The sequence below is a fragment of the Ornithorhynchus anatinus genome, chromosome 7 (genome assembly GCF_004115215.2).
Source record: "Ornithorhynchus anatinus isolate Pmale09 chromosome 7, mOrnAna1.pri.v4, whole genome shotgun sequence".
Lineage (NCBI taxonomy): Eukaryota > Metazoa > Chordata > Mammalia > Monotremata > Ornithorhynchidae > Ornithorhynchus > Ornithorhynchus anatinus.
The window spans coordinates 38,336,659-38,361,895 of NC_041734.1; the positions used below are offsets into that span (position 1 = coordinate 38,336,659).

General features: G+C 43.2%; 1 protein-coding gene across 1 annotated transcript in view; it reads left to right on the top strand.

Moving 5' to 3' along the window:
• LOC100083243 (aryl hydrocarbon receptor-like) overlaps positions 1-16,633 on the top strand; it is a 149,998-nt gene extending 133,365 nt beyond the window's left edge. Inside the window, exons 8-11 of the mRNA XM_007660989.4 lie at positions 904-1,013; positions 4,012-4,153; positions 6,729-8,796; positions 12,069-16,633. Coding sequence (XP_007659179.2) covers positions 904-1,013; positions 4,012-4,153; positions 6,729-8,796; positions 12,069-12,071 — 2,323 coding nt within the window. The 3' untranslated portion in view covers positions 12,072-16,633. The remainder of the gene's footprint in view (positions 1-903; positions 1,014-4,011; positions 4,154-6,728; positions 8,797-12,068) is intronic.
• Positions 16,634-25,237: the final 8,604 nt, after the last annotated feature.

Below are 25,237 nucleotides of genomic sequence, written 5' to 3' on the forward strand. Positions count from 1 at the left end.
GGACTGTGTCTGATCTGCATATACTGTATCTATTGCAGTGTTTAGCACGGTGCTGGATACATAGCAAATCCAACAATTACTATTATTACTGTTATTACTATCCATCTCCTAGACTGTGAGCCCATCAAGGAACAGGGTCTGCGTCTGATTCCTTTCTGTATATTCTTTCCCAGTGCTTTGTGCAGAGAACTGTGATAAATACTATTACTTCTACTATATTATCATTATTATGAATATAATGTCCCACCCACCTTGGCTGTGTTAAGGTGAGCATAATTTGATTCTAGGAGACTGACTACAATCATTAACTGCATTGTTCATGACCTTGTCTTGCCATTGGATCATGAGTATGCCCCAATCGTGACCCTGGTGGACCAGTTCAAGGAGCCAAATGTGGCACCTTTATGTGGTCCAGGACTCATAGCTGTAAAGAAAGACAATGCAAAAGTTCTTCAGGCCTTTAGTTTAGTCTACACCCTGATACCGTGCTGCTGCCCCAATCTGTTTAACAGATGTGCTGGCTTTTTGTATTCTTTTTCCTATTTCTTCGTCTATCTTTGAATCATTGGTGAGTGTGCTGACTGGGTAGTAGAATTCAGCCACATCTTTTAGCTCCATATTGCAAATGGCAGGCGAGCCTTGGTCTATTCATTAAGACTTTGGGACTGAAAAAGTGCATGAAGGAATATACTGTATTGCTAAGGTTTTGCATAGGGCCACTCATACTCTCTGGTTCTTGAATGTCATGATCCTACTTGGGGAGGACATGCCTTAAACGTCTGGTCTCCCAGAATTCAGCAAAGCTGTAGCAAATTGCAAAAAGCACAGAAGAATTTCATGTACAAATCTATCAATGGCCAAAGTGACCACAACAGTAAACCATTGTTTTCCTTTTGCTTCTAGAGGAAAGGTTGTCCTCGGCTATACAGAAACTGAACTCTGCATGAGGGGTTCCGGATACCAGTTTGTCCATGCGGCAGACATGATGTATTGTGCTGAAAACCATGTGAGAAGTAAGTTACAAAACCATTTCTCAGGCAATTTATTCCCTTCACAGTGAGATTCACATTTCTTTCTTTCTGTAGCTCTATTTTTCAGTAGAATTTGCAATCTAATGGGAGAGACAAACACAAATTATTGACAAAGTGGGACCAAGAGGAAGAACAGGATACAACTGGTAGTAGAATAAGAATGTGGTAGGATGAAATATGAAATGTATATATGTAACACAAATAGATTGAGAGATATATGTACACATGTATATCTCTAGTTAGATCATGTTAAGTACATATATATACGTAGCTATATATAGCCACATATATGTAAGTACTAACTGTGACTGTTGAATTGATTTAAATTGAGATAGTGGAAGATCCCTGTAGGGGAAAGGGAGATGGGGAGAGCAGGAGAGCAGGAGAGCAGTAGTCTGGTAATATTAAGAGAGGGAATTTAAGGCAGGGGAATGGCTTGAGAAAGATGCAAGAGAGTCAAGAGGTTGGAAGGAACAAAGAGAGCAAGCCTGGGGGGTAACAAGTGAAGAGAGCTGAAGTTTAAAATGGAGAAAGCTCATGGAGAGCTTTGAAGCCAGCGGTAAGGAGTTTCTGCTTGATGCGATGTGTAGTCATTGGAGGTTTGTGACAAAATGAGAGGTTTGTGCCAAATGACATTCCAGGAAGCAGAATATAATTCAGGCTTGGTATGGGAAAGCCTGAATTCTGGGAAACCAGGGAGAAAGCTGATAAAGTAGTCTATTAAAAGAGTAAAGCCTGAATTACGGTGGTGGCTATTTGTGTGAAGAGTGTCTCTCCCCGCTTCAATCTATTCTTCATTCTGCTGCCTGGATCATCTTCCTACAGAAATGCTCTGGGCATGTCACTCCCCTCCTCAAAAACCTCCAGTGGTTGCCCATCAACCTTCGCATGAAACAAAAACTCCTCACTCTTGGCTTCAAAGCCCTCCATCACCTAACCGTCTCCTACCTTACCTTCCTTCTCTCCTTCTGCAGCCCACCCTGTACACTCCGCTCCTCTGCCACTCACCTCCTCACAATCCCTCGTTTGCGCCTGTCCCGCCGTCGACCCCTGGCCACCGTCGACCCCTGGCCCACGTCCTACCACTGACCTGGAATGCCCTCCCTCCTCACATCTGCCAAACTAACTCTCTTCCCCTCTTCAAAGTCCTACTGAAAGCTCACCTCCTCCAGATGGCCTTCTCAGACTGAGCCCTCCCTTTCCCTCTACTCCTCCTCCCCTCCCCATTCCCCCTACTCCCTCCCTCTGCTCTTCCCCCTTCCCCTCCCCACAGCACTTGTGCATATTTGTATATATTATTTATTACTCTTTTTATTTTGTTAATGATGTGCATATATCTATGATTCTGTTTATCGTGATGATATTGACGCCAGACTGTTTGTTTTGTTTTGCTGTCTGTCTCCCCCGTTTAGACTGTGAGCCAGTTGTTGGGCAGGGATTGTCTCTATCTGTTGCTGAATTGTACATTCCAAGCGCTTAGTACAGTGCTCTGCACATAGTAAGCGCTCAATAAATACAATTGAATAAAAAATGAATGAATATGAGGGAAATGTTGTGGCAAATAAAGGATTTATTTAGCAACAGTTTGAATGTCCAACCTAAAAGTGAGGATTTAGTGATGCCAAGCTGACAGCCTTCAGAGATAGAGAGGATGGCAATGGAAAATTTAGAAGATGGAGTGGGTTAGGAAAAAATTAGAGGAGTTCAGTTTTAGACATGTTAAGTCTGAGGTGTCAGTGGAACTTCCAGATAGAGATGACATGGGGGCAAAAGGAAATGCGACTCATATAGAGGAGAGATGGTGGAGTTCGTGAGGTAGATTTGGGGTAATGTTCATATAGAGGTGGTAGCTAAAGTCATGTGGGGAATGATCATCCCAAGAGAATCGGCAACAATCTGACCAGGGTGATTTAGGAACAGACTTGACTGAGGTAAGAAGCTGGACCAAGTTAATTTTTTGAGATTTCTTCTCCTTCCCATTCTAGAGGGTTTTTTGTTTATTTTGCTGCTGTTGTTAAATAAGGATGTCATTCCTTCCCTTTCTTTTCCTGCCTGCTCCCCACCCCACCTCTAGAAAAGCAGATTTAAATATCCTATTTGTGTCTCTTTATTGTTACAGTGTACTCTTCCAAGCACTTAGTACAGTGCTTTGCACACTGTAAGCACTCCATTCATTCAGTCATATTTATTGATCACTTACTGTGTGCAGAGCACTGTACGAAGCGCTTGGAATGTACAATTTGATAAATACGATTGAATGAATAATGTCTGCAGCTGTAAATTGACTGTAATAAAGTCATTTTCCTGAGCATTCAGATATCTTTCCCATCAATTGCAAAAAACATATTAAAGAGATTTCTGCAGCTCTGGGACTAGGATTCATTCAATAGTATTTATTAAGCGCTTACTTTGTGCAGAGCACTATACTAAGCACTCAGAACCAGGCCACATTTATCTAATATCACTTTAGCTACAGGTAAAAGAGAGCTCTGTTATAGAGAATTCCTGAAATGTTATTCATCAGTGTTTTTAACCTAGATAAGCAATAGATTGGGCAACAACGGGTTGGGGGTGGGGGATAGGGGCTCTTCATGTGCAGCAAAAGACTGGTGAGCTCCCTAAGGACTAGGGTATTGTCTTGCAACTTTATTTCATTGATCTCTCCTGAGTACAATGCTCTGCACAGAGTAAGTGCTCACTACTTTGTGTCTCTCTTGGCACCAGTCTTGAAAATTACCAAGAATTCCTTACAGATGATAGCCTCCACATTCACTTAAAAGTATTTGTATGTGATATTCAACTTTTGCTGAAAAAACAAAAGATATGAGGTATAGATTTGGTTGCAAATTTGTGTAAACTTGCTAGGTACGAGGGTAAGAGTTTATGCATTCCTAGGCATCCAGGGGGTCAGGATGGTGGCATGGTTAGATCATGAAGGCTCACTTTATAAGGCCTCTTGCTTCTGTTTTATCTTCCTTAGTGATGAAGACTGGTGAGAGTGGAATGACTGTTTTCAGACTGCTAACGAAGAAGACTGGGTGGGTGTGGGTTCAGGCCAATGCCAGGCTGGTGTATAAAGGAGGACACCCAGATTGCATCATCGCCAGACAGAGGGCCTTATCGTAAGTGTCCCATTTGGGATATAACCATTTTCTCTAGATAGGGTAGCATTCATCCTGCTTCAGCTGGGGCAAATTTGCAAGCATCCCACCCAGTTGTTCATAGTTACCAACAAAGATTCTCTTGGAACATGCTGAGCCACTGCAGGAAGATGGTAAACCTGGCTAGACCTTTGGGAGGTGACAAGCTCAGAGCTGGGCATATTGACCATCAGGCTGCAAGGCCACAAAAGGGCCAGGCCAAGTAGGTGGGGAACAACATAGCCCTGGAATGGGGGGCGAGCAGGAGGACTACAAAGGGAAGAAACAAGGCTAAGCAGAGGAAAGATAGAATAAAAGGAAGCTAATTCTCTAGAGTAATTCAATCAAACATCATTGTCATTTAGTGAGCATTTACTGTGTGAAGAGCATTGTACGTGGGAGAGAACAGTAAAATAATGTTGGAAGACACCATCCTAGCCCTTAAGGACTTAGAGTCTTTGGCTGCGCAGGAAAAACATGGTAGGCAAAGTGTTTTAAGATTCTCGAATAAAGTCAGAATAGACTCTTGCATGATCTCAAAGCGCCTCACGTAATTATATACCTCTTTTTCAAACACCTCTTTTGGGAAGCAGCATCACCTAGTGGAAAGAGCACAGGCCTGGGAGGCAGAAGGACCTGGGTTTTAATCCCGCCTCTGCACTTGTCTGTTGTGTGACTTTGGGCAAGCCACTTAACTTCTCTGTGCCTCAGTTTCTTCATCTATAAAATGGGAATTAAGACTGTGAGCCCTTTGTAGGACAAGAACTGAGTCCAACTCAATTATCTTGTATCTACCTTAGCACTTAGTACAGTGCCTGGTACATAGTAATTAACAAATACCACAATCATTATTATTGTTATCATTATTATTATGGAGCTGGAGATTGTGGCATCGAACAAGTAAGGGGAATAGTAATGAAAAAGATATTGAGTGAGACCCACGTAAATCCCATCCTTCTGTGCCTTGCCACTAGAAGTAAAAAATTTTGTTCTGCATGCAGAGTACTCAGAAAGAATAACTACATCTCCAGTAGTTGTGACCTTAGCCAAATGTCTCATTTTTCCTAATTCATTGAGTCTTTGCTCATGTGCACAGATACACACAGATACACACCTACATAAATAGGAAATAGCAAATAGATTAAAATATTAGACTCGGTATCCTATTAGCAGTGTAAGGTCAGGAAGGGGTAGAAGAGTGCCAATCTCCAGACTCTAACAAATGGTGAAACTGGACACTGAACTTGTTGGATTTTTGCTTTTTCTGGACCAGGAGACAATTGCAACTTTACTTCCAGCTTTTCAGCCTACTCAGAGCTGAAAATTCCTAAATTGCTTCTGTCCTGGCAAACAAAGCAGTAAAAGGAGGTGCATATGTGTTTCAATAATTTTTCAGCAGCCAGGCCTCAACCCCAAGAGAATCTGTTCCCAGCAAGTGTTTGAGAAAGCATCTGAGCTATGAAATATTTTCACAACCACTTCCTCAAGGTAGCCACTGAAAGTCCAACAAAGTTCCTTGCTATTAAGAAAGGGTACAGTGGGGACCCAGGCATGAGCAAGGCTCCAGGACACACCTGCATTATTCAGTCTGCTATAAAAGCAATCATTTGCTTGATAAATAGTAACGATATTTCTCTATTGCACTGTACTAATCGCTGGGAATTAGACACATCCTCTGGTCCTCGAGGTTCAAAAATCTATTAAGGAGGGGAGATTTTTGGCAACAGGCACCTAAGGCCAGATGAAACATTAAAATTAGTAAAATAATATGAAAGGCAAGACTCGGTGTCCAACGGGTAGGGGTAAAATGTTTGGTAGGAACCTCCCGGTGCCACTCAGGTCACCCAGAGTCCAGGCATAACCGAAGCCTTTAGGATGATAGAGAAGCAGTGTGGTCTAGGATAGAGCATGAACCTGGGAGTCAGAGGACCTGGGTTCTAATCCCAGGTCTGCCACCTATCTGCTGTGTGACCTTGGGCAAGTCACTTCACTTCTCTGTGCCTTAGTTACCTCACCTGTAAAATGGGGATTGAGACTCTGAATGCCATATGGGACATATATTGTGCCCACCCTGATTATCCTGTATCTACTTAGTACTATCTGCTTAGTACAGTGCCTGGAATATAATAAGTGCTTAACAAATACCATTTTCAAAAAAATAGTTTTTTTGGTGGCATCACTGCTGCAGCTTGAGTCCCTCAAGGGCAAGGCAGGTCAAGAGTGAACCCCAGGTGACATAATCATCAGGGGGAGGGGGCAGGATTTCTCAGCAATGCTGGTCAGTTGGGCAGTGGATTGAGAGCTGAGGGACTAGGACCCTCCACCCCCCATCCCCGTGCCACAGCCTAAGACTGAAACTACATCTGGACCAATTATTTCCCCTCGGAAGCATTGACTGGCAAACCGTTTGCTCATTTGGGAAATTTACCTCCGGAGCTGCACAGAGATGCTCCCCAAACAGAACTAAAAATCTAAATCTTTGGGAAATGAAAGTCAGGGTTGATTTTAAGGCTGATGGCAAACCTGTTGGTATTCTTGTGTTTGTTTCTCACTGTAGAAATGAAGAAGGAGAGGAACACCTGCGAAAACGGGCTTTACAGCTGCCTTTTAACTTTGCCACTGGAGAAGCTGTCTTGTATGAGAATAACCTGCCAGGGTTTCTGAACTCGTTTCCATCCAAGAAGGCCTCCAAGGCAAAAAAAGACCCCATCAATGACCAGGAGGCCATAGATCCCAACTCCCTCCTAGGAGCCATGATACAACAAGACAAATCAGTGTATGTGTCACGAGCAGCCTCTGTGCCTCAGTTCTCCTTCACGGACATCTCAGTGACACAAGGGGACTTGTGGTTGAGCGACAAAAATGGGAAAACCGTGAAGGAGGAGAGCGACTCGCTTCTGGCCATCATTGAAACTTTGTTCGAGAAAAATGAGGCGGACGGTGACATTTGCAAAACCCTGCAGCATCTGGATGTGGATGACTTGGATTTACAACAATGGGAGGATAGTATACTGAAGATGGACATTGACTTCCCAGCATCCCAGGACCTTCAAGAAAGATTAAACCAGGGGTTGTCTTCCTACGTGGAGGAGATGATGCTCTTTAGGGATAACGGGAAGAACGTCGATTTCCCTACAGTTAGTGGAGTGACATCGCCACCACCCCTGCAGCAGATCCCTTTGGAATCGTGCCAGCACAGCACCCAGCCCAACCAGCTGCCGAGTCAATTCCCCGTTCCCTCCAAACGGAAAGAACCAAGCTATCCTCAACCGCATTTCCAGGACTACCCGAGCTCTTATCCGACTGATCCCGCCTTACCTGGATTCCAAACTCCTGCACACGGTTTGCCACAGCAATCAGTAGGATGTAATCAACAGGCTCCTGTGCTCTCTGAGCTGCAGCAAAATACCCTTTGTAACGCCCAGGAGCAAATGCTGTTTGACCAATCTCACTTTATTAACGGGAATTTACCCAGTTCCTCGAGCTCTTCCATTCGGCGTCCCACGGATGCCAACGCAGGCAGTTCTGCCCAGGTAATTCAGCCAAGCTATACGACGTCTCTTTCTCAAAGAGAAAGTGTCCCTAAAAACCAGGAGCTACAGGGTTCAGGTTTTATGGGTCCTAGCCATCCGAGTCAATTCAGAGCACATATTCAAAATGGTCAGTGGCAGGAGCCGTTGATTTCCATGAACTCGGGCATGTGCGTAAGTCAGAGCTGTCCTGAGGGCAACCTACCTGGTAGTGTTTGGGGATCTCTGGCCCAGAGTCAGCAGGGGGTTTGCCCTCCTATGGAGGTAGGCTCAGAACACCCAACGGGGAGGACCCAGCCCAACGTGTTTGGAACCCCTGCCTCGAACCCGTGGGTGCCCTCGGCCGAGCCTTCGGATTACTCTCAGCAGCAAAATCGAGATTTGTGCCACGGCCAGTTTTTCCCCGTGCAGCTGTTACAGAAGGAAATCGAACAATCCAACACCTTAGAAGCTGACCGGCTGCTGGGGAACCGTACTTTTTGCTCACAGACACTTTCTCATGAACCCTTGCCCGTGCAAGACATTTACAACCGAGAGCATCAGGCCCTTCTCCGGAAAGAACCTTTCCCTGCTCAGCAGCATCAGTTCATGCAAACAAGGATGCACTCCCAAATGCCTTGCAGAGCAGCTCTGATGCAGCAAAACAGACTGCTCCATGTGGGAGGGCCGGAGAACAGTGATCCTTACCGCTCTATCTCGGATACAGCCAGCCAGCAAAGAAAAGGTGCTCTCCAGACCTCACAGAGGTCAGCATCTTCTACCATGTTGCCAAGTGGGTCCATGTTCTCCCCACCTGACTATGAAAGTAGTATCCCACTCATGGAAGTGGATTCTGGGCTTCCTAAAGCCAGTTACCCTTCACTTCTTTCCCAGGGCCAGAAAGTGGCACCCTGTCATAGTGGAAACCACATGGAAACATCACATCTTTACAAAAGCAGACTCATCAAACCAGGGTTGGGCCCTACAGTGACACCCCCAGTGGAATCTATTTTGACGGCACCATCGCACTCCTTCGAACCCAACTTCACCTCCGTGTTACTATTAGACAACCAGCCAGCTGGTCAGCCACTTTACAGTTACAACGTTCAATACAAGGTAAGCCCCAGATGATTTGTGAAGTTAATGGAGGTGAGTTAGCAGACCTTTTCTCACAGCAAAGATGGAAATTGCAGCAGGATGAGGCCAAGAAAATTCCAGAGATCTTTGTCCTGGCCCACCGACTGTCGTGGCCCAAGACTAATAATAATAGTGGTAATTGTTAAGCACTTAATATATGCCAAGCACTGGGGTAGATTGATAAAAGATAATCAGGTCTGACAGAGTCTCTGTGTCACATTAGACACACAGTCTAAGGAGGGGGGAGGACTGGCACTGAAGCCTCATTTTACAGATGAGGAAACTGAGGCACCGAGAAGTTAAGTGACATGCCTAAGTACACCACACAGCAGGCAAATAGCGGAGCCAGGATTAGAACCCAGGTCCTCCGGCTGCCAGGTCCGTGCTCTTTCCATTAAGCCACGCGGAAGCTGACTGATCAATCCGTGGTTTTCCTGAGCACTTTTATTACTGGTTAACGCTATAACGCGGGAGTGTACAACAGAAGCAAAGTGCATATTCCCTGCTCTTGAGGAATTTACAGTCCACCCTGAAGTAGGAGTGGGCCAGGCCTCACATGAGCAGTCCTCCCCATTGGCTCTTTGGAGTTGTAGTCTAAATGACTTTTTCATACAAACATGGGGTTTGCACTTGTCTGGTTGCTTAGTGTAATATGGGACTTAAAGTTCCTTCAGCCAACTCTGAATCCATGGGGAGAGAGAAGTAGTATGGCCTAGTAGATAGAGCATGGGTCTGGGAGTCAGAAGGACCTGTGTTCTAATTTCGGCTCTGCCACTTGTCTGCTGTGTGACCTTTGGCAAGTCACTTCACTTCTCTGTGCCTCAGTGACCTCATCTATAAAATGGGGATTAAGACTGTGAGCCCCATGTGGGACAGGGACTGTGTCCAACCGGATTTACTTGTATCCACCCAGCACTTAGTACAGTGCCTGGAACATAGTAAGTGCTAAACAAATACCATAAAATTATTATCCTTATTATTACCATTAATAATAATAAGGATAATAATTAATATGAACTAGACACAGAAGGAGGGTCTCCAGATGGGGCATGGGGCTGCTCATTTGGGCTGCTGATCAGGACCTATTGAAACACTGGCTTTTGCCCTGGAAAGGGGAGAATTTGGAGACAGGGATATTAGTGAAGGGGCTGATACTGTAATCGAGAGATACTGTAAACAAGAACCAGGATAGTGGCTGCATAAACTCCATGTGGGCAAGGATCCTGTCTGCCAACCCTACTGTATTGTACACTCTCAAGTGCCTGGTATAGTGCTCTTCACACAGGAAGCACTCAATAAATACCCCTGACTGATTAGGTTAGAAACATATGAGTGGCGCCTACAAATACTGTGGAGGAAAGGCCGGCAGGATTTACTAACATACCAATTGTGAGGATTAAAACATGGGCATTGTGGCAGACTTCTGGGTCAGGGAGAATGATTATCCAGTCTTGAGGAAGTTAAGAAGGAAGATGAATCCAGTTTTAGGCATGTTAAGTTTAAGAGGCCAGCAGTACATCCATGTGGAGATGTCCCAGAGACAGGAAGAAATGCAAGGTTGAAGAACAGGTGAGAGAGAATGGGGCTGGAGAGGTAAATTTGGGAAAATATCCACATAGGGGGAGAGACTGAAGCAATGAGAGTGGATGAGCTTTCTGAGAAAATAAGTGTAGAGAAAGAAGACTTGTGGACATGCTCGATTAGAGGAAGAGAAGTAGAGAAAGAGCCAGGTAATGAAACTAAGGAGAAGTGGTCAGAAAAATAGGAGATTCAGGTGAATACTGTGTTAGTGAAACCAGAGTCAAGTAGTGTGTTCAGGGAGAGATCAGCAGGGTAAAAGGCAGCCACGAGGTCATCTGGTCATTTGAAGCACAAGTACTTATTAAGTGCCCACTGGGTGAAATGCACTGTACTAAATTCTTGGGATAATACAGTAGAAAGAAGAGACCCATACTTTGTCCACGAGGAGCTGACACACAATGAGGGGGACAGCTAAAAAACTATCTGCAAATAAAATAATCAGAATGAATAACAAGCAGCACGGCCTAGTGGATGAGGAACAGGCCTGGGAGTCTGAAGGACCTGGGTTCTAATTCTGGCTCCGCCGCTTGTCTTTTGTGACCTTAGGCAAGTCAGTTCACCTCTCTGTGCTTCAGTTCCCTCGTCTGTAAAATGGAGATTAAGACTGCGAGCCCCATGTGTCCACCTTTGTATCTATTTCAGTGCTTAAGTACAGTGGCTGGCACATAATAAGCACTCAACAAATATCACAAAAAATCATTAAAATACCATAAAAAATAGACATATATGCACAAGGGCTGAAGATGGGAATAAATAAGCAAGTGCTAGAGGCGGCTGCTGACATAACTGGGATGTCATTGCTGGTGGGGAGATATACACATAGAGGTGATGATGTAAGCGAATGCTCTGGGGAAGGAGATGAGGTATCAGAAGGGATTTGAACGAAGGGAGAACCTTGGTTTGTTGAATTTGACAGGAGAGGGAGTTCCAGGCTGAAGAGACTATTTCAGTGAGTGGACTGAAGTAGGAAAGTCGAGAGCGAGTCACAGTTACAAGGTTTGCATAGGAGGAACAAAGGGATTGACGTGGGGAGGAGCAGGTGAAGAGCTCTAATACGTAAAGTGGCAGATAGCCATGAAGCCCAAGGTCTGAACAAAGAGACACCTTGCTGCCCTTCTTAGATCCTTTAAACCAAATCTTAGTAGGCAAACAAGAAAAACAATGTTTACTTTAAACCCCAAATTTAAGACAATGCTCCTTCTTTGATGTCCAAAGTATGAAGTTTCATTCAACCACTCAGTAGTATTTATTGAGTGCCTGGGTGCAGAGCACAGTTTTAAACTCTAGGAAGAATGTGAAAGAAATAGATGGTGCTAGCTCGGCCAACAAGGAGCTTACTACAGTCTAATAGGGGAAACAGACATAAAATAAGTTACAAATAGGAGAAAAGATGTTCAAGTAATAGAGTAAGCAAATTGGCATATACAAAAGTGCAAGGAGTGGTTGTGAGTACAAAGTATCAAGTGGGCAGTTGGGAAGATCTAATCTGGGAAGAAGAAAAATTAATTAGGGAAATTCTCCAGGAGGAGAATGAAGTGTGAAATGGAGTGTAGAAGAAGTTCAAGCTCCTATCTCTTCCAACTGTTATTTTTTAAATCCCCTTTAGTTTTTCTCCTTCTCTGTTTAATGATTATTATTCTAACATATTGTTATTTTCTTTTCCCAAACAGTGATGCCAGAAGAGTAAAGAGAGTTCCATGGGAGTTCCCACTGCAAGTCTGGACAAAAGTATAATTTAACCCAAATACTAAATGAATTCATGCCTTGGACTAAGTGTTTGGGGATTTTTGTGGCCTTAAATATATAGCATTTTCTTAAAAATTCAGAACCTTAAACTTTATATGTGTGTATTAATATTTCTGTGTGGTTTTTTTATTTCTGTTAAAGCTATTTCTATGTGCACAAATGCCCATTCCTGAGAGCTACACTCAGGATTTCCAAGATATGCTCTAAGATGTCTGTAACTAATGCATTTTATTCTAAAGTAGATACAGATAATTTTTCATATTAACTGCTTCTTAACATGTTCTAAGAAAATCAGGAAACTTTCAAGAATCATTAACCTGATTTTACAGGGAAGGAAATTATTGAGATGCATCAGCTTTAAGCCACCGGAAATGAGTTTTTGAGGTTTCCCTCTCCCACCTACTACCAATCAAGAAGAGGATATGAATAAGTACAAGTGAGAGAAAAATGTATAATCATGAAAACAAAACTTGAAAGCAGTGTCATTGGGGTTGATGCTCAGGACTCACATGACTTGGTTAAGGAAAAGGGAATATTTTAATAGAAGTCGTCTGGGATTCACGATTCATTAGGAATGCCAGTAGAAAACCACCTCGATAAGAATTCCTGGACAACTTAGACTCAAATACTACTGAAAGCTGGACCTCCAAACTGATGTATGGCAGGGTGATCCAGCACTAAAGAAATTGAAATCCAACCCAAAAAAACACCCTTATAAAAATGATAATGGCAGGGTGTTCCATTAGTAGTCATTATTTGAATCATGGTTTCAGAAAAATTTAAACAAGGTAATTTTCTTAATTATTGGATTTATCGGAATCCCTAACAATCAGTAGGTGAGCTGAGTATAAAATGATCTTGACACTGGGTCAGATAGATTTACTGCACATCGATGCGTGATTCCTCTGTGTCCATGTGAGTGCGAGTGAATGAAGAAACATGGAAGGAACTTCACAATAACAGCTAAATAATTCTATAAGGGCACGAAACCCTATCTGCCTCTACCAGTGTGACCAACGATTGTTGGTCTCTGCAAGATATTTTCACCAGTATCCTTTAGTACTGGGCCTACCAACTCTTTGTGGGCAGGGAACGTGTCTACTTATTGTTATATTGTACTCTCCCAAGTGCTTAGTACAGTTCTCTGCACACAGTAAGCACTCAATAAATACAATTGAATTAATGAGAAAGGCTCAAGTTTGATTTTGATAAGCATAATTCATCATATAGAGATTGTTGAACAAATACATTGCATCATTTACTGTGAGTAGCTCTTTGCTCTTAGATTTATTCTTATCTGCGAGCCAAGAGATACTTGCAGCAAAGGGTTCAGTATATCAACCACACACCTCCTGGACTTGGTGGCATACCAGTTGAGATAAAAAGCAGAAAGGAGATGGAGCGTTTAGTCACCTTTATATGGCCCTCCTCAATAACAGAAACACTGAGGAATGCCACTAGATTTCATTGTCACTATCATCACACCTCAGGAAGAAAGGGAGATGTATGACAACTGCCAAAACATTTCCTGCCCTAAAAAATGACAAAGATCCCCAAATTGATTCATAATCAGATGTCTGGCAATGTCAGAATTGGAGACACTCTCAGATTCTTTCCTCATCACCAGTAAAGTGGAATTGTTATTCATCTCATTCTATACAGCTATGCTTGAAGTTACAGCATAAAATCTGGAAACTAGTATCAAAATATGTTTCTGATCCTTTGGAAACCTTAACCTCAACAGGCTGAGACATCATCAGTGCTTATATAGAAACTTTTGTATTTGGACTGTGCTGTGGGATTTCACACCCTAGAAGAAAGACAGAAAATTATAAAATGCTTAGGATCTGGAAGTGTTATGGATTGACAATTAATCTGAAGAAAACTGAGGTTATGTTCCAGTCCATCCAACCAGGATCTTCATTCACAATCCAGAACCGGAACTGAATCATTTTACCCAAAGAACACATTGTCCAATGATGATAAATAAGGATAAAGAGAATCAAGTTAGTGCATCCTTTAAGAGTTTGAGAGAGAGAGAGAGAATACAATACCAGTGCCGATGAAGATTCAGCCAAAAAATAAACTATTTAGATCAATTACGGGATTCAGTTTTCTTACTTCTAGAAAGTAAGACTTAACAGCAGAAACTTCATTTGACAGCTATTTTCCATCCATACCACGCACATACCATATTTAACACCAAGAAACAAGTCAAGTCCACAAAGAGTGAGCTCCAGAAAGCAGCCCAACTACCAATTTATAAGTCATCCCATCACCCCTTCACTGGAAGCAGAATTAGATGACAGCAGGTTATTCAAACAGCTGCTCTCTGGTGAGCTGAAATGGATAACTGAAAGAAGAGGAGACAGAAGAAATACATTAAGGATACAATGAAACAAAACTTCCAATGATGTGACAATGGCAAATAGTTGGGAGGCAACTGCAGAACACGGGCCCGCCTGGGATATGACAATCAGAATTGGAGTAGAGGCTTCCGGGAGATTGCGATAACAAGGAGAAATAAAAACTGTCAGGCACCGTAAATCCTCTAGACTGTAAGCTCGTTGTGGGCAGGGAATGTGTCTGTTTATTGTTATATTGTACTCTACCAAGTGCTTAGTACAGTGTTCTGCACACAATAAGCACTCAAATACGATTTGAAGTACCATGCGATATTGCAATAATACTTGCACACAATACCGAAGGGAATGTCAGTCACACATTTCACTTAACCACACCTGCATACACTGATAAAGCAACATCATTAAAATCAGTGTATTTAAATCTGGGTTAATGCCTGTATTCTTGGATCAGTTTTGCAAGGGTACCAGTTACTGAATATAATAAAAGCTTAACTTGCCACATCTTGGAGCAAAAGTAAGCAGTTTTTGTAAATGTGAATGTGTTCACAAATATTTTATTTAGATGAATGATGTTGTGCTCATTTATAAAATCACTATATTCGAACATTAAATTAATTTTCAGTTTTAAGATAACATTATTATGTTCTGATACCAAATGGAATACATCATGCCCTATCATAGAAGCAGCTCCTTTTGTGTTTCTCATGTGTTTGTATTGATGAGACACTGCCTCTGGGATAGTTAGGAGGGGTGCCCTTAAGCCTTACCTGGGCAAACAGAAAAACGCTCATTAAAAGTTGTTGTTTCTCTTGTTAGAGGAAGTATCTATAATTTCCATTCTGCAAATCTGTTTTTATTTATTGAAGCTAATTTAGTTATCTGCAGCAGATGGTCTATGCAAAACTCTACATGCAGTATCTAACTTTGGATTGTGAATAAATTTTTTGTCCATCTGTGACAATTCACTTGAAATGTGACAAGTGAATAAAGAAATGTGACAAGTGAATAAATTGACCCTGAATTAAGCAGAAAGTTGATTTGAAATGCCAAATTCAGATCTTCTAGGCCATATTTGTTTCATTTTGCACATGAAGTTTGCATATTCAAAGCTCCCTACAGCACTAGCAAGACAAAGAATTGAAATACGGACTTTCAGTTTTGCCATCAAAAGTATTGTTGCTTTCCTAAGAAAACTGAGGGAGGGACTGACCAGAAAGTAATCAGACTTGAAGTTTTGCGGGGAAAAGAAATATTAAATTTAAATTTAAAATGTCACATGTAGCCTGTCTACACAATTCAAATGCTTTCAAATTTATTGGATTTTTTGCCCCAAGATGACTTTTTCCCACTTTGTTTTGTTTACTTCACTGCATATTGATAAACTGCTTTTAATTTGCTTTTAGTTTGAGGCACACTAGTGACAATATTGAAAAGAAGAGTAAATAAACACTAGTCTTTGAATTCATGTAATATGTGCAACCCAAATTTCTTCATCTTGAAACCCTTATAGACCAAAGGGGGGGAGGGGGGCGGGCGGTTCACAAAATATTTAAAATTTAAAAATAATATAAGGAGGTGATAAAGAAACTTCTAGAATTATTACTGAACTTTGGGTAAAGTTCACAAAGGAAATCTCATTTCCCCAACTGTTCAAAACAACTGAAGATGAATGAAGAACCACAGGACTGAAATTGGCCAGGAATAATCCATTTCATTTCCCTCCCTTCCTTCATACAGGATCATATTTAATTAGACCAAGCCAATATGTGAGAATGTAGCTCAAAGAAAAGAAAATAGCCTCCAGAATATTTATACATTAGGGTAAGATCTTAAGATGTTTAATGGCAATAGTATTTAGCACTTGCCATATAAAATATTTAATTCAAAAGAGAAGTTACATTTTGGTGTTTTGTCCAATATTGATTCTGTTCTTTATGTCTTTCCTAATTCCTTAATGTATTATAAATATATATATTATAATTTTGGCTTATTCTATGATGATTTCATTCTTTGGTTTCTTTGTATATTCTATGCTGAATTATATAATTTCAGGGAGGGGTTGAATAAGATTTGTTCTGAACACTAGCCTGCTTTGTATACATTAAAGTGTATTTTACTTTTTACTGAGTGTGATTTTAAAATAACATACAAATTGTATTTACAAATGAATACCTAGAGACAAGTTGAGAGCAAGAGTTAATTATGTTTAAATGTACTATCGCTGACAGCAGTATTGAGAACTTGTGAGACATACAAAAGAAATGAACTAGGAAGTCTCCTGCCTTTAGTTTTCTATTGAATACATTCAGCAAGGTCGTTCAGATATGGTATTTGCTACTGGTGTACTTTCTCTCCATTCAGAAATTGAAGATACAGAATTTCAGTGCCATGTTTTCTGTGATGGAAAACAAAATCCCAGGCGACTACAGAACCAAACTAATTTAGGAAACGCAAGAACCTCCATTATCCTGAATGAGAAGAGTGAACTCTTCCCAGAAAACAACCAAACTAAAGTACTGTGGCTTTAAGATGATTCAAATTAGCTTTATCAAATGAAGCTTTTTTATAATAATACTAATGATGTTGGTATTTGCTAAGCCCTTACTATGTGCAGAGCACTGTTCTCAGTGCTGGGGTAGATACAGGGTAATCGGGATGTCCCACGTGGGGCTCACGGTCTCAATCCCCATTTTACAGATGAGATAACTGAGGCACAGAGAAGTTAAGTGACTTTCCCACAATCACACAGCTGCCAAGTGGCAGAGCCGGGATTCAAACCCATGCCCTCTGACTCCCAAGCCCTTGCTCTTTCCACTGAGCCATGCTGCTTATCCGTAAAGTCCCCCAGAAATGGGAATATATTACGTAGATTTTTTTTTCCCTTTGACTTGAAGCAATTTCTACTTCCATAAATTTCTACTTTCATAAAAAAAATTTCTACTTTCATAATTTCTACTTTCATAAAGCCTAGTTTGCCCAGGTTTTCAATTTGTACTTTCAAGCTTGTTAACAGGCAACGTGGCTTGAGCTCAGAGCTGACCTCCTATGGTATGCTTACTGTGGGCTGAGCCCTGTACTAGACATTTGGGAGGGAACTACTGGAATAGATTAGATTAGATCAGATTAGATTAGATTAGACTGCAAGATTAGACTGTAAACCTAATGGGCAGGGACTGTATCTGTTGCCGATTTGTACATTCCAAGCGCTTAAGTACAGTGCTCTGCACATAGTAAGCATTCAGTAAATATTGAATGGAATAGGAGAGTTCCCTGCCCTCAAGGAGCTCACAGTCTAGAGGGGAGGCAGATATTAAAAATAATGGTGGTATTTGTTAAGCGCTTACTATGTGCAGAGCACTGTTCTAAGCGCTGGGGGAGATACAGGGTCATCAGGTTGTGCCACGTGAGGCTCACAGTCTTCATCCCCATTTTACGGGTGAGGTAACTGAGGCACAGAGAAGTTAAGTGACTTGCCCACAGTCACACAGCTGACAAGTGGCAGAGTGGAATTCGAACCCTTGACCTCTGACTCCCAGACCCGGGCTCTTTCCACTGAGCCGCGCTGCTTCTCTGTCCTAACCACCATTTTTCAGGCAAGGAACCTGAACAGTTGCTGCACGTCCCGCATGTGGAAGGGCTTGATATCTATGTGAATGCCATGCCACCAAATTGCAGGCCATGACTGTTGTTTCTCTCTTACTACAGGCAACAAAGCTTTGGCAAATTATAATGATAATAGTAATAATTACGGTATTTGTTAAGCACTTGTATTTGTTAAGCACTTACTATGTGCCAAGCACCATTAAAAGCGCTGGGGTAGATAGAAGGTAATCAGGTTGTCCCAAGTGGGCCTCGCAGTTTTAACCCCCATTTTACAGATGAGGTAACAGGCACAGAGAAGTGAAGCGGCGTGCCCGAGGTCACGCAGCAGACGAGTGGTGGAGTCGGGATTAGAATTCATGTCCTCTGACTCCCAAGCCTGGAGTCTTTCCACTAAGCCACGCTGCTTCCCATGGAGATCTAGTCTAAGAGAGTCTGCTCAGTAGTTTGAAGCTACCTGGAGAAGTCAGATGCAGAAGCAGCGTGGCTCAGGGGAAAGAGCCCTGGCTTGGGACTCAGAGGTCATGGGTTCTAATGCCGCTCTGCCACTTGTCAGCTGTGTGACTTTGGACAAATCACTGAACTTCTCTGTGCCTCAATTACCTCATCTGTAAAATGGGGATTAAGACTGTGAGCCCCACGTGGGACAACCTGATCACCTTGTACCCCCCCAGCGCTTAGAACAGTGCTTTGCACGTAGCCAGCGCTTAACAGATACCACCATCATCATCATCATCTCTAGTTCAAAATGGGGCTGGTATTGATGGGTAAGTGCCTGGGTGAATTGCAGCCCCTCCCTGCCCCTACGGCTGACTCCCTTATCTATTTGTAGAATGATACATTCTCCCCGACTAGAAAACCCTCAAAGTAGCGAGAAGCCTTGCATTTTTCAAAGGATTGACTTTTTTGAAATCCGAAAGCATTTGTTAAGCGGCGTGGCTCAGTGGAAGGAGCCCGGGCTTGGGAGTCAGAGGTCATGGGTTCTAATCCCTGCTCTGCCACTTGTCAGCTGTGTGACCTCGGGCAAGTCACTTCACTTCTCTGTGCCTCAGTTCCCTGACCTGTAAAATGGGGATGAAGTCTGTGAGCCAAAAGTGGGACAACCTGATTGCCTTGTATCTCCCCCAGCGCTTAGAACAGTGCTCGGCACATAGTAAGCGCTTAACAGATACCAACATTATTATTATTATTATTGTTATTAACCTTCCTGCTGCTAGGAGGAAGCCACTAGCCAGTCTTGAGGCAGGACAGGTCTTTCAGTCTCTATTGCACTCCATCCTGGCAATGGTCCTCAGCTGCCGTGAGCCCACATCCCCACACGGGAAGTAGGAGGATGAAACATTGGGGCGCTTAAATGAGCACCCCAAACTCTCCTGAGGTGAATTCCGAGACACGTAGACTCTCCTCTACTGCTGCCTGTTCCTCCCAGCGTGGCTCAGTAGGAAAGAGAACGGGCTTGGGAGTGAGAGGTCGTGAGTTCTAATCCTACCTCTGCCACTTGACAGGTGTTTGACGTTGGATGAATCACTTAGCTTCTCTGTGCCTCAGTTTTCTCATCTGGAAAATGGAAATTAAGGCTGCGAGCCCCACGTGGGACAATCTGATTACCTTTTGGGAGAAGCAGTGTGCTTTAGGGGCGAGAGCACGGGTTCGGGTGTCCGTGGTCGTGGGTTCTAATCCCCACTCTGCCACTTGTGTGACTTCGGGCAAGTCACTTAGTAAATAATAATGATAATTATGGTATTGGTTAAGTGCTTAATTATGTGCCAGACACCCCAGGCACTGGGGTGGATACAAGCAGATCGGGTAGGACACAGTCCCTGTCCCACTTGGGGCTCACAGTCTCAATCCCCATTTTATAGATGAGGTAACTGAGGCCCAGAGAAGTTAAGTGACTTGCCCAAAGTCACACAGCTGACAAGTGGTGGAGACAGGATTAGAACCCATGACCTCTGACTTCCAAGACCAGACTCTTTCCACTGAGCAACACTGCTTCTCTCTGTGCCTCAGTTACTTCATCTGGAAAATGGGGATTAAGAGTGTGAGGGCCCAAGTGGGACAATGGGACAACCTGATTACCATATTATCTACCCAAGACCTTAGAATAGTGCTTGGCACAAAATAAGTGCTTAATAAATGCTATTATTATTATTATTATTATTTAATATCTAACCCAGCCCAGTGTAAGGGCTTAATAGATCCCATAATTATTCTATTTATCATGAAAATCTTTCCATCTCTAACTGATTAAGAACTTGGTTCGTTCATCTCTGGAGAGGGTGAGGTGAGTTAAAATCAAAGTGACCAATTTGCTTAAAGACTATTAATATGAAAGAGATCCCACTTAATTCATTCAGTAGTATTTATTGAGCGCTTACTAATAATAATAACAATAATGTTGGTATTTGTTAAGCGCTTACTATGTGCAGAGCACTGTTCTAAGCGCTGGGGTAGATACAGGGTCATCAGGTTGTCCCAAATGAGGCTCACGGTTAATCCCCATTTTACAGATGAGGGAACTGAGGCCCAGAGAAGTGAAGTGACTCGCCCACAGTCACACAGCTGACAAGTGGCAGAGCCGGGATTCAAACCCATGACCTCTGACTCCCAAGCCCGGGCTCTTTCCACTGAGCCATGCTACTACGTGCAGAGCACTGTACTAAGCACTTGATTCTCTTTGCCCAGGCTTCAGGTCCTTAGGGCTGCTTACTGAACCCTCCGTGGGGCCAAACACTCAGCTCGGCTCAAAGGACCGCAGGCCCTTAATTAGAGAGTGGGAAGAGCACGTGAGGATGAACGGTGCCGCCTCGGAACCGCAATCGATCAATCGATCAATCAGTCGTATTTAGGAGCGTTTACGGTGTGCAGAGCACTGTACTAAGCGCTTAGGGGAGTAGAACCGAATTAGTAGACACGTTCTCCTCCTATCATGAGTTTACAATCGACGGTCCTGGGCGTGCTTCCTCTTGACTCAATTACCTGAAGGGAAGCAGCATAGCTTGGTGGAAAGGCACAGCCTTAGGTGTCTGTAGACGTGGGTTCTAATCCTGCCTCCGCCACTTGTCTGCTGGGGGACCTTGGGCGAGTCACTTAACTTCTGTGGGCCTCAGTTCCCCCATCAGCAAAATGGGGATGAAGACTGTGAGGCCCCACCTGGGACAACTTGATTACCTTGTATCTACCCCAGCGCTTAGAACAGTGCTCGACACATAGTAAGTGTTTAATAATAATTATTATCCACAACTGTTATTATTATTCTCTGGGGTGCCTCTTCTCCCACCACCCCCTGCACCCACCCCAGTCCTGAGCTGGGGGCTCAGGGTACCCTTTGAGCCCAGGGGGTTTAAGAAGCAGCGTGGCTCAGTGGAAAGAGCCCGGGCTCGGGAGTCAGAGGTCATGGGTTCGAATTCCGGCTCTGCCACTTGTCAGCTGTGTGACCTTGGTCAAGTCACTTAACTTCTCTGTGTCTCAGTTACCTCATCTGTAAAATGGGGATGAAGACCGTGAGCCTCACGTGGGACAACCCGATTACCCTGTATCTACCCCAGCGCTTAGAACAGTGCTCTGCACATAGTAAGCGCTTAACAAATACCAACATTATTATTATTATTATTATTATTGAGAGTGGCAGAGATGAGGGGGTGCAGAGAACCATAGCCAGTGGCAGCCAGGACCATAAGAGCATGGGCTTGGGAGTCAGAGGTCATGGGTTCCAATCCTGGCTCTGCCACATCAGCTGTGTGGCTTTGGGTAAGTCACAACTTCTCTGTGCCTCAGTGGCCTCATCTGTAAAATGGAGATTAAGACTTTGAGCCCCAAATGGGGCAACCTGATTACCTTGTATCAACCCCAGCGCTTAGAACAGTGCTTTGCACATAGTAAGCGCTTAACAAATACCATAACTATTATTATTTTGCCCACAGGATGGGGAGGAAACCGGTGTCAAAGGCACGGGGCCCAAGGCCTTCCTTTCCAGGCATCGAGAAGGGGACCCCACCTGGGTGGGTCACTTGGGGCACCTGGACCCCCTCAGCCCAGGCAGCTCTGAGGTCAGGGGTCAGGGGGAAACACTCCATTGTCTCCTCTGCTCTACCCCCCTCTGCCCCTCAGCACTTGGGTATAGATGTACACAAGTATTTATTTAGAGTATTATTCTATTTTATTAATGATGTGTATATATCTCTCTATTTATTTATATCGATGCCACTGATGACTGTCTACTAGTTGTGATGTCTGTCTAGACTGTGAGGCCGTTGTTGGATAGGGATTATCCCTATATGTCGTACTTTCCAAGGGCTTAGTACAGTGCTCTGCACACATTAGGCGCTCAATAAATAGGATTGAACGAATGAATGAACTGGGCAGGCAGGGCATGGAAGAAAGGTCAGGCCAAGGGTTGTGGAAGACCCACCCAAGTTAACGCTTCGGGACCTGGAGAACCCGTGGAAGCATGGGTGGCGGAAGGATGCCGGGATGTTTGGGGGTTTTACTGATGTGTTGCGGGAGAAATATTGTCTCGTTTCATTATTTTATAGGGAAGTAGCGTGGCTGAGTGGAAACGGCCTGGGCTTGGGAGTCAGAGGACGTGGGTTCTCATTCCCGACTCCACCTCTTGTCTGCTGTGTGACCTCGGGTAAATCACTTCACTTCTCTGGGCCTCAGTTATCGCCTCTGTAAAATGGGGATTAAGACTGCGAGCCCCACATGGGACAACCTGATTACCTTGCAACTTCCCCAGTGCTTAGAACAGTGCTTGGTATGTAGTAAGTGCTTAATAAATGCCATTATTATTATTATTTTATTATAATCCTGGCTCTGCCACTTGTCTACTGTGTGGCCTTGGGCAAATCACTTAACTTCTCTGTGCCTCAGTTATCTCATCTGTAAAATGGGGATTAAGACTGCGAGCCCCACATGGGATAACCTGATGACCTTGTATTCCCCCCAGCACTTAGAACAGTGCTTTGCACAAAGTAAGCACTTAACAAATGCCATTATTATTAAACACTTAATAAATACCATTTTTTTTAATTATAATCCCTGCTCTGCCACTTTTCTCCTGTGTGGCCTTGCGCAAGTCACTTTATTTCTCTGGGCTTCAGTTACCTCGTCTGTAAAATGGGGATTGAGACTGTGAGCCCCTCAAGGGACAGGGACTGTGTTCAACACGATTTGCTTGTATCCACCCCAATGTTTAATACAGTGCCCGGCACAAAGCAAGTGCTTACTAAATGACATAATTATTATTATTTAAGGACTTGCTATGGGCCAAGCATTGTGCTGGATGCCGGGCTGGATACAGGGAGGTCGGGTGGGACGTAGCCCCGCCCCAAGTGGGGTTCCTGGTCAATGTTGGAGAGAAGACAGGATGGTCTAGTGGATAGAGCATGGCCCTGAAAGTCAGAAGGACCTGGGTTCTAATTCTGCTTCGGCCACTTGTCTGTTTTTTGGCCTTGGGCAAATCACCTCACCTCTCTGTGCCTCAGTTATCTCATTTGTAAAATGGGGATTAAGACTGAGATCCTGATGTGAGACAGGGAGTGTGTTCAATCTGATTAATTTGTATCTCTCCCCAGCACTTAGTTCAGTGATTGGCACTTTAGTAAGTGCATAACAAATTCCACAATCAATCAATCATTAAAAGAAAAAAAAGAACAGGGACCTGAATGACAGATTCCCTGATCACAAGGAGTCGACACTCCAAGGGAGGAGTGTTTTTCAGAGAAACCAAAATAAATAATTGAATGTATACATTAAATGCTGAGGATGAGTATAAGTACTGAAGATAAATGATTTTATATGACTTGGGATGCTGGAAATTAGCTGGGGAGTTTGGAGATAGTAACTGGGTAGCGTCCATGGTTCTTAGCACTTGGAAAGTACAAACAGATGCATGAAACAACTTTCTTGGCCCCAGTGAGCTTTTTCTCTAACAGAGGTGACAGACAAAAATATTCACAAATTTAATTAATCAGAATAAATTGTGGATTGTACAATTGTTTGGACAAGTGCTGTTGTAAAGGGTTATAGATAAATATGTAAGTGCAGTGTATAAGTGGCTATATGTGACTTAGAATTCTGGGATTTATCAGAAGGCTTGCAGGAGATGTGGGTAAGTAAATCACATAGCTTCTCTATGCTTCAGTTTCTTCGTCTGTAAAATGGGAATTGAGTTCCCATTCTCCCTCCTACTTAGACTGCGTAAACACCAAGGGGCAAGGACTATGTCCAGTAGAACACAGCACTTCGTACAGGCCTTCTTTTCTTTATTATTATTATTATTTATAATGGTGCTTACTGTGAGCCAGGCAACTGTACTAAGTGCTGGAGAAGATCCAGCGTGAAGCAGAAGCAGAAGCAGAGAAGCAGCGTGGCTCAGTGGAAAGAGCATGGGCTTTGGAGTCAGAGGTCATGAGTTCGAATCCCAGCTCTGCCACTTTGCATCTGTGTGACTGTGGGCAAGTCACTTAACTTCTCTGGGCCTCAGTTACCTCATCTGTAAAATGGGGATTAAGACTGTGAGCCCCATGTGGGACAACCTGATTCCCCTGTGTCTACCCCAGCGCTTAGAACAGTGCTCGGCACATAGTAAGCGCTTAACAAATACTAACATTATTATTATTATTATTATCCAAGATAATGAGGTTGGACACAGTGCCTGTCCTACATGGGCTTGGCATATTATAATAATTGATTCAATATGTTTGTTTATTAACATTTGCTTGTTTCATTAGTAGGGATGTTACCACTCAGTTTGGGAAATTTTTTTGGAGGCTTAAAGGTGCTGGTTCAAAATAATAAAAATAATGGTGTTCAAGCACTAGGGTAGACTCTAGACTGTAAGCTCATTGTGGACAGGGAATGTGTCTGTTTATTGTATTGTACGCTCCCAAGTGCTCAATAAAGTTCTCTGCACACAGTAAATGCTCAATAAATATGATTAAATGAATGGATATAAGATATCCTAGTGAGTCATAGTCTCTGCCCGACATGGGATGCAGAGTCCAAGGGAGAGGGAGAACAAGAATTTAATTCTGACTTTACAGATGTGGACATTGAGACACAATCAAGTAACTTGCCCAAGTTCTTACACCTTCTACTTGGCCAGTCTGTTTCTCATGAAATCA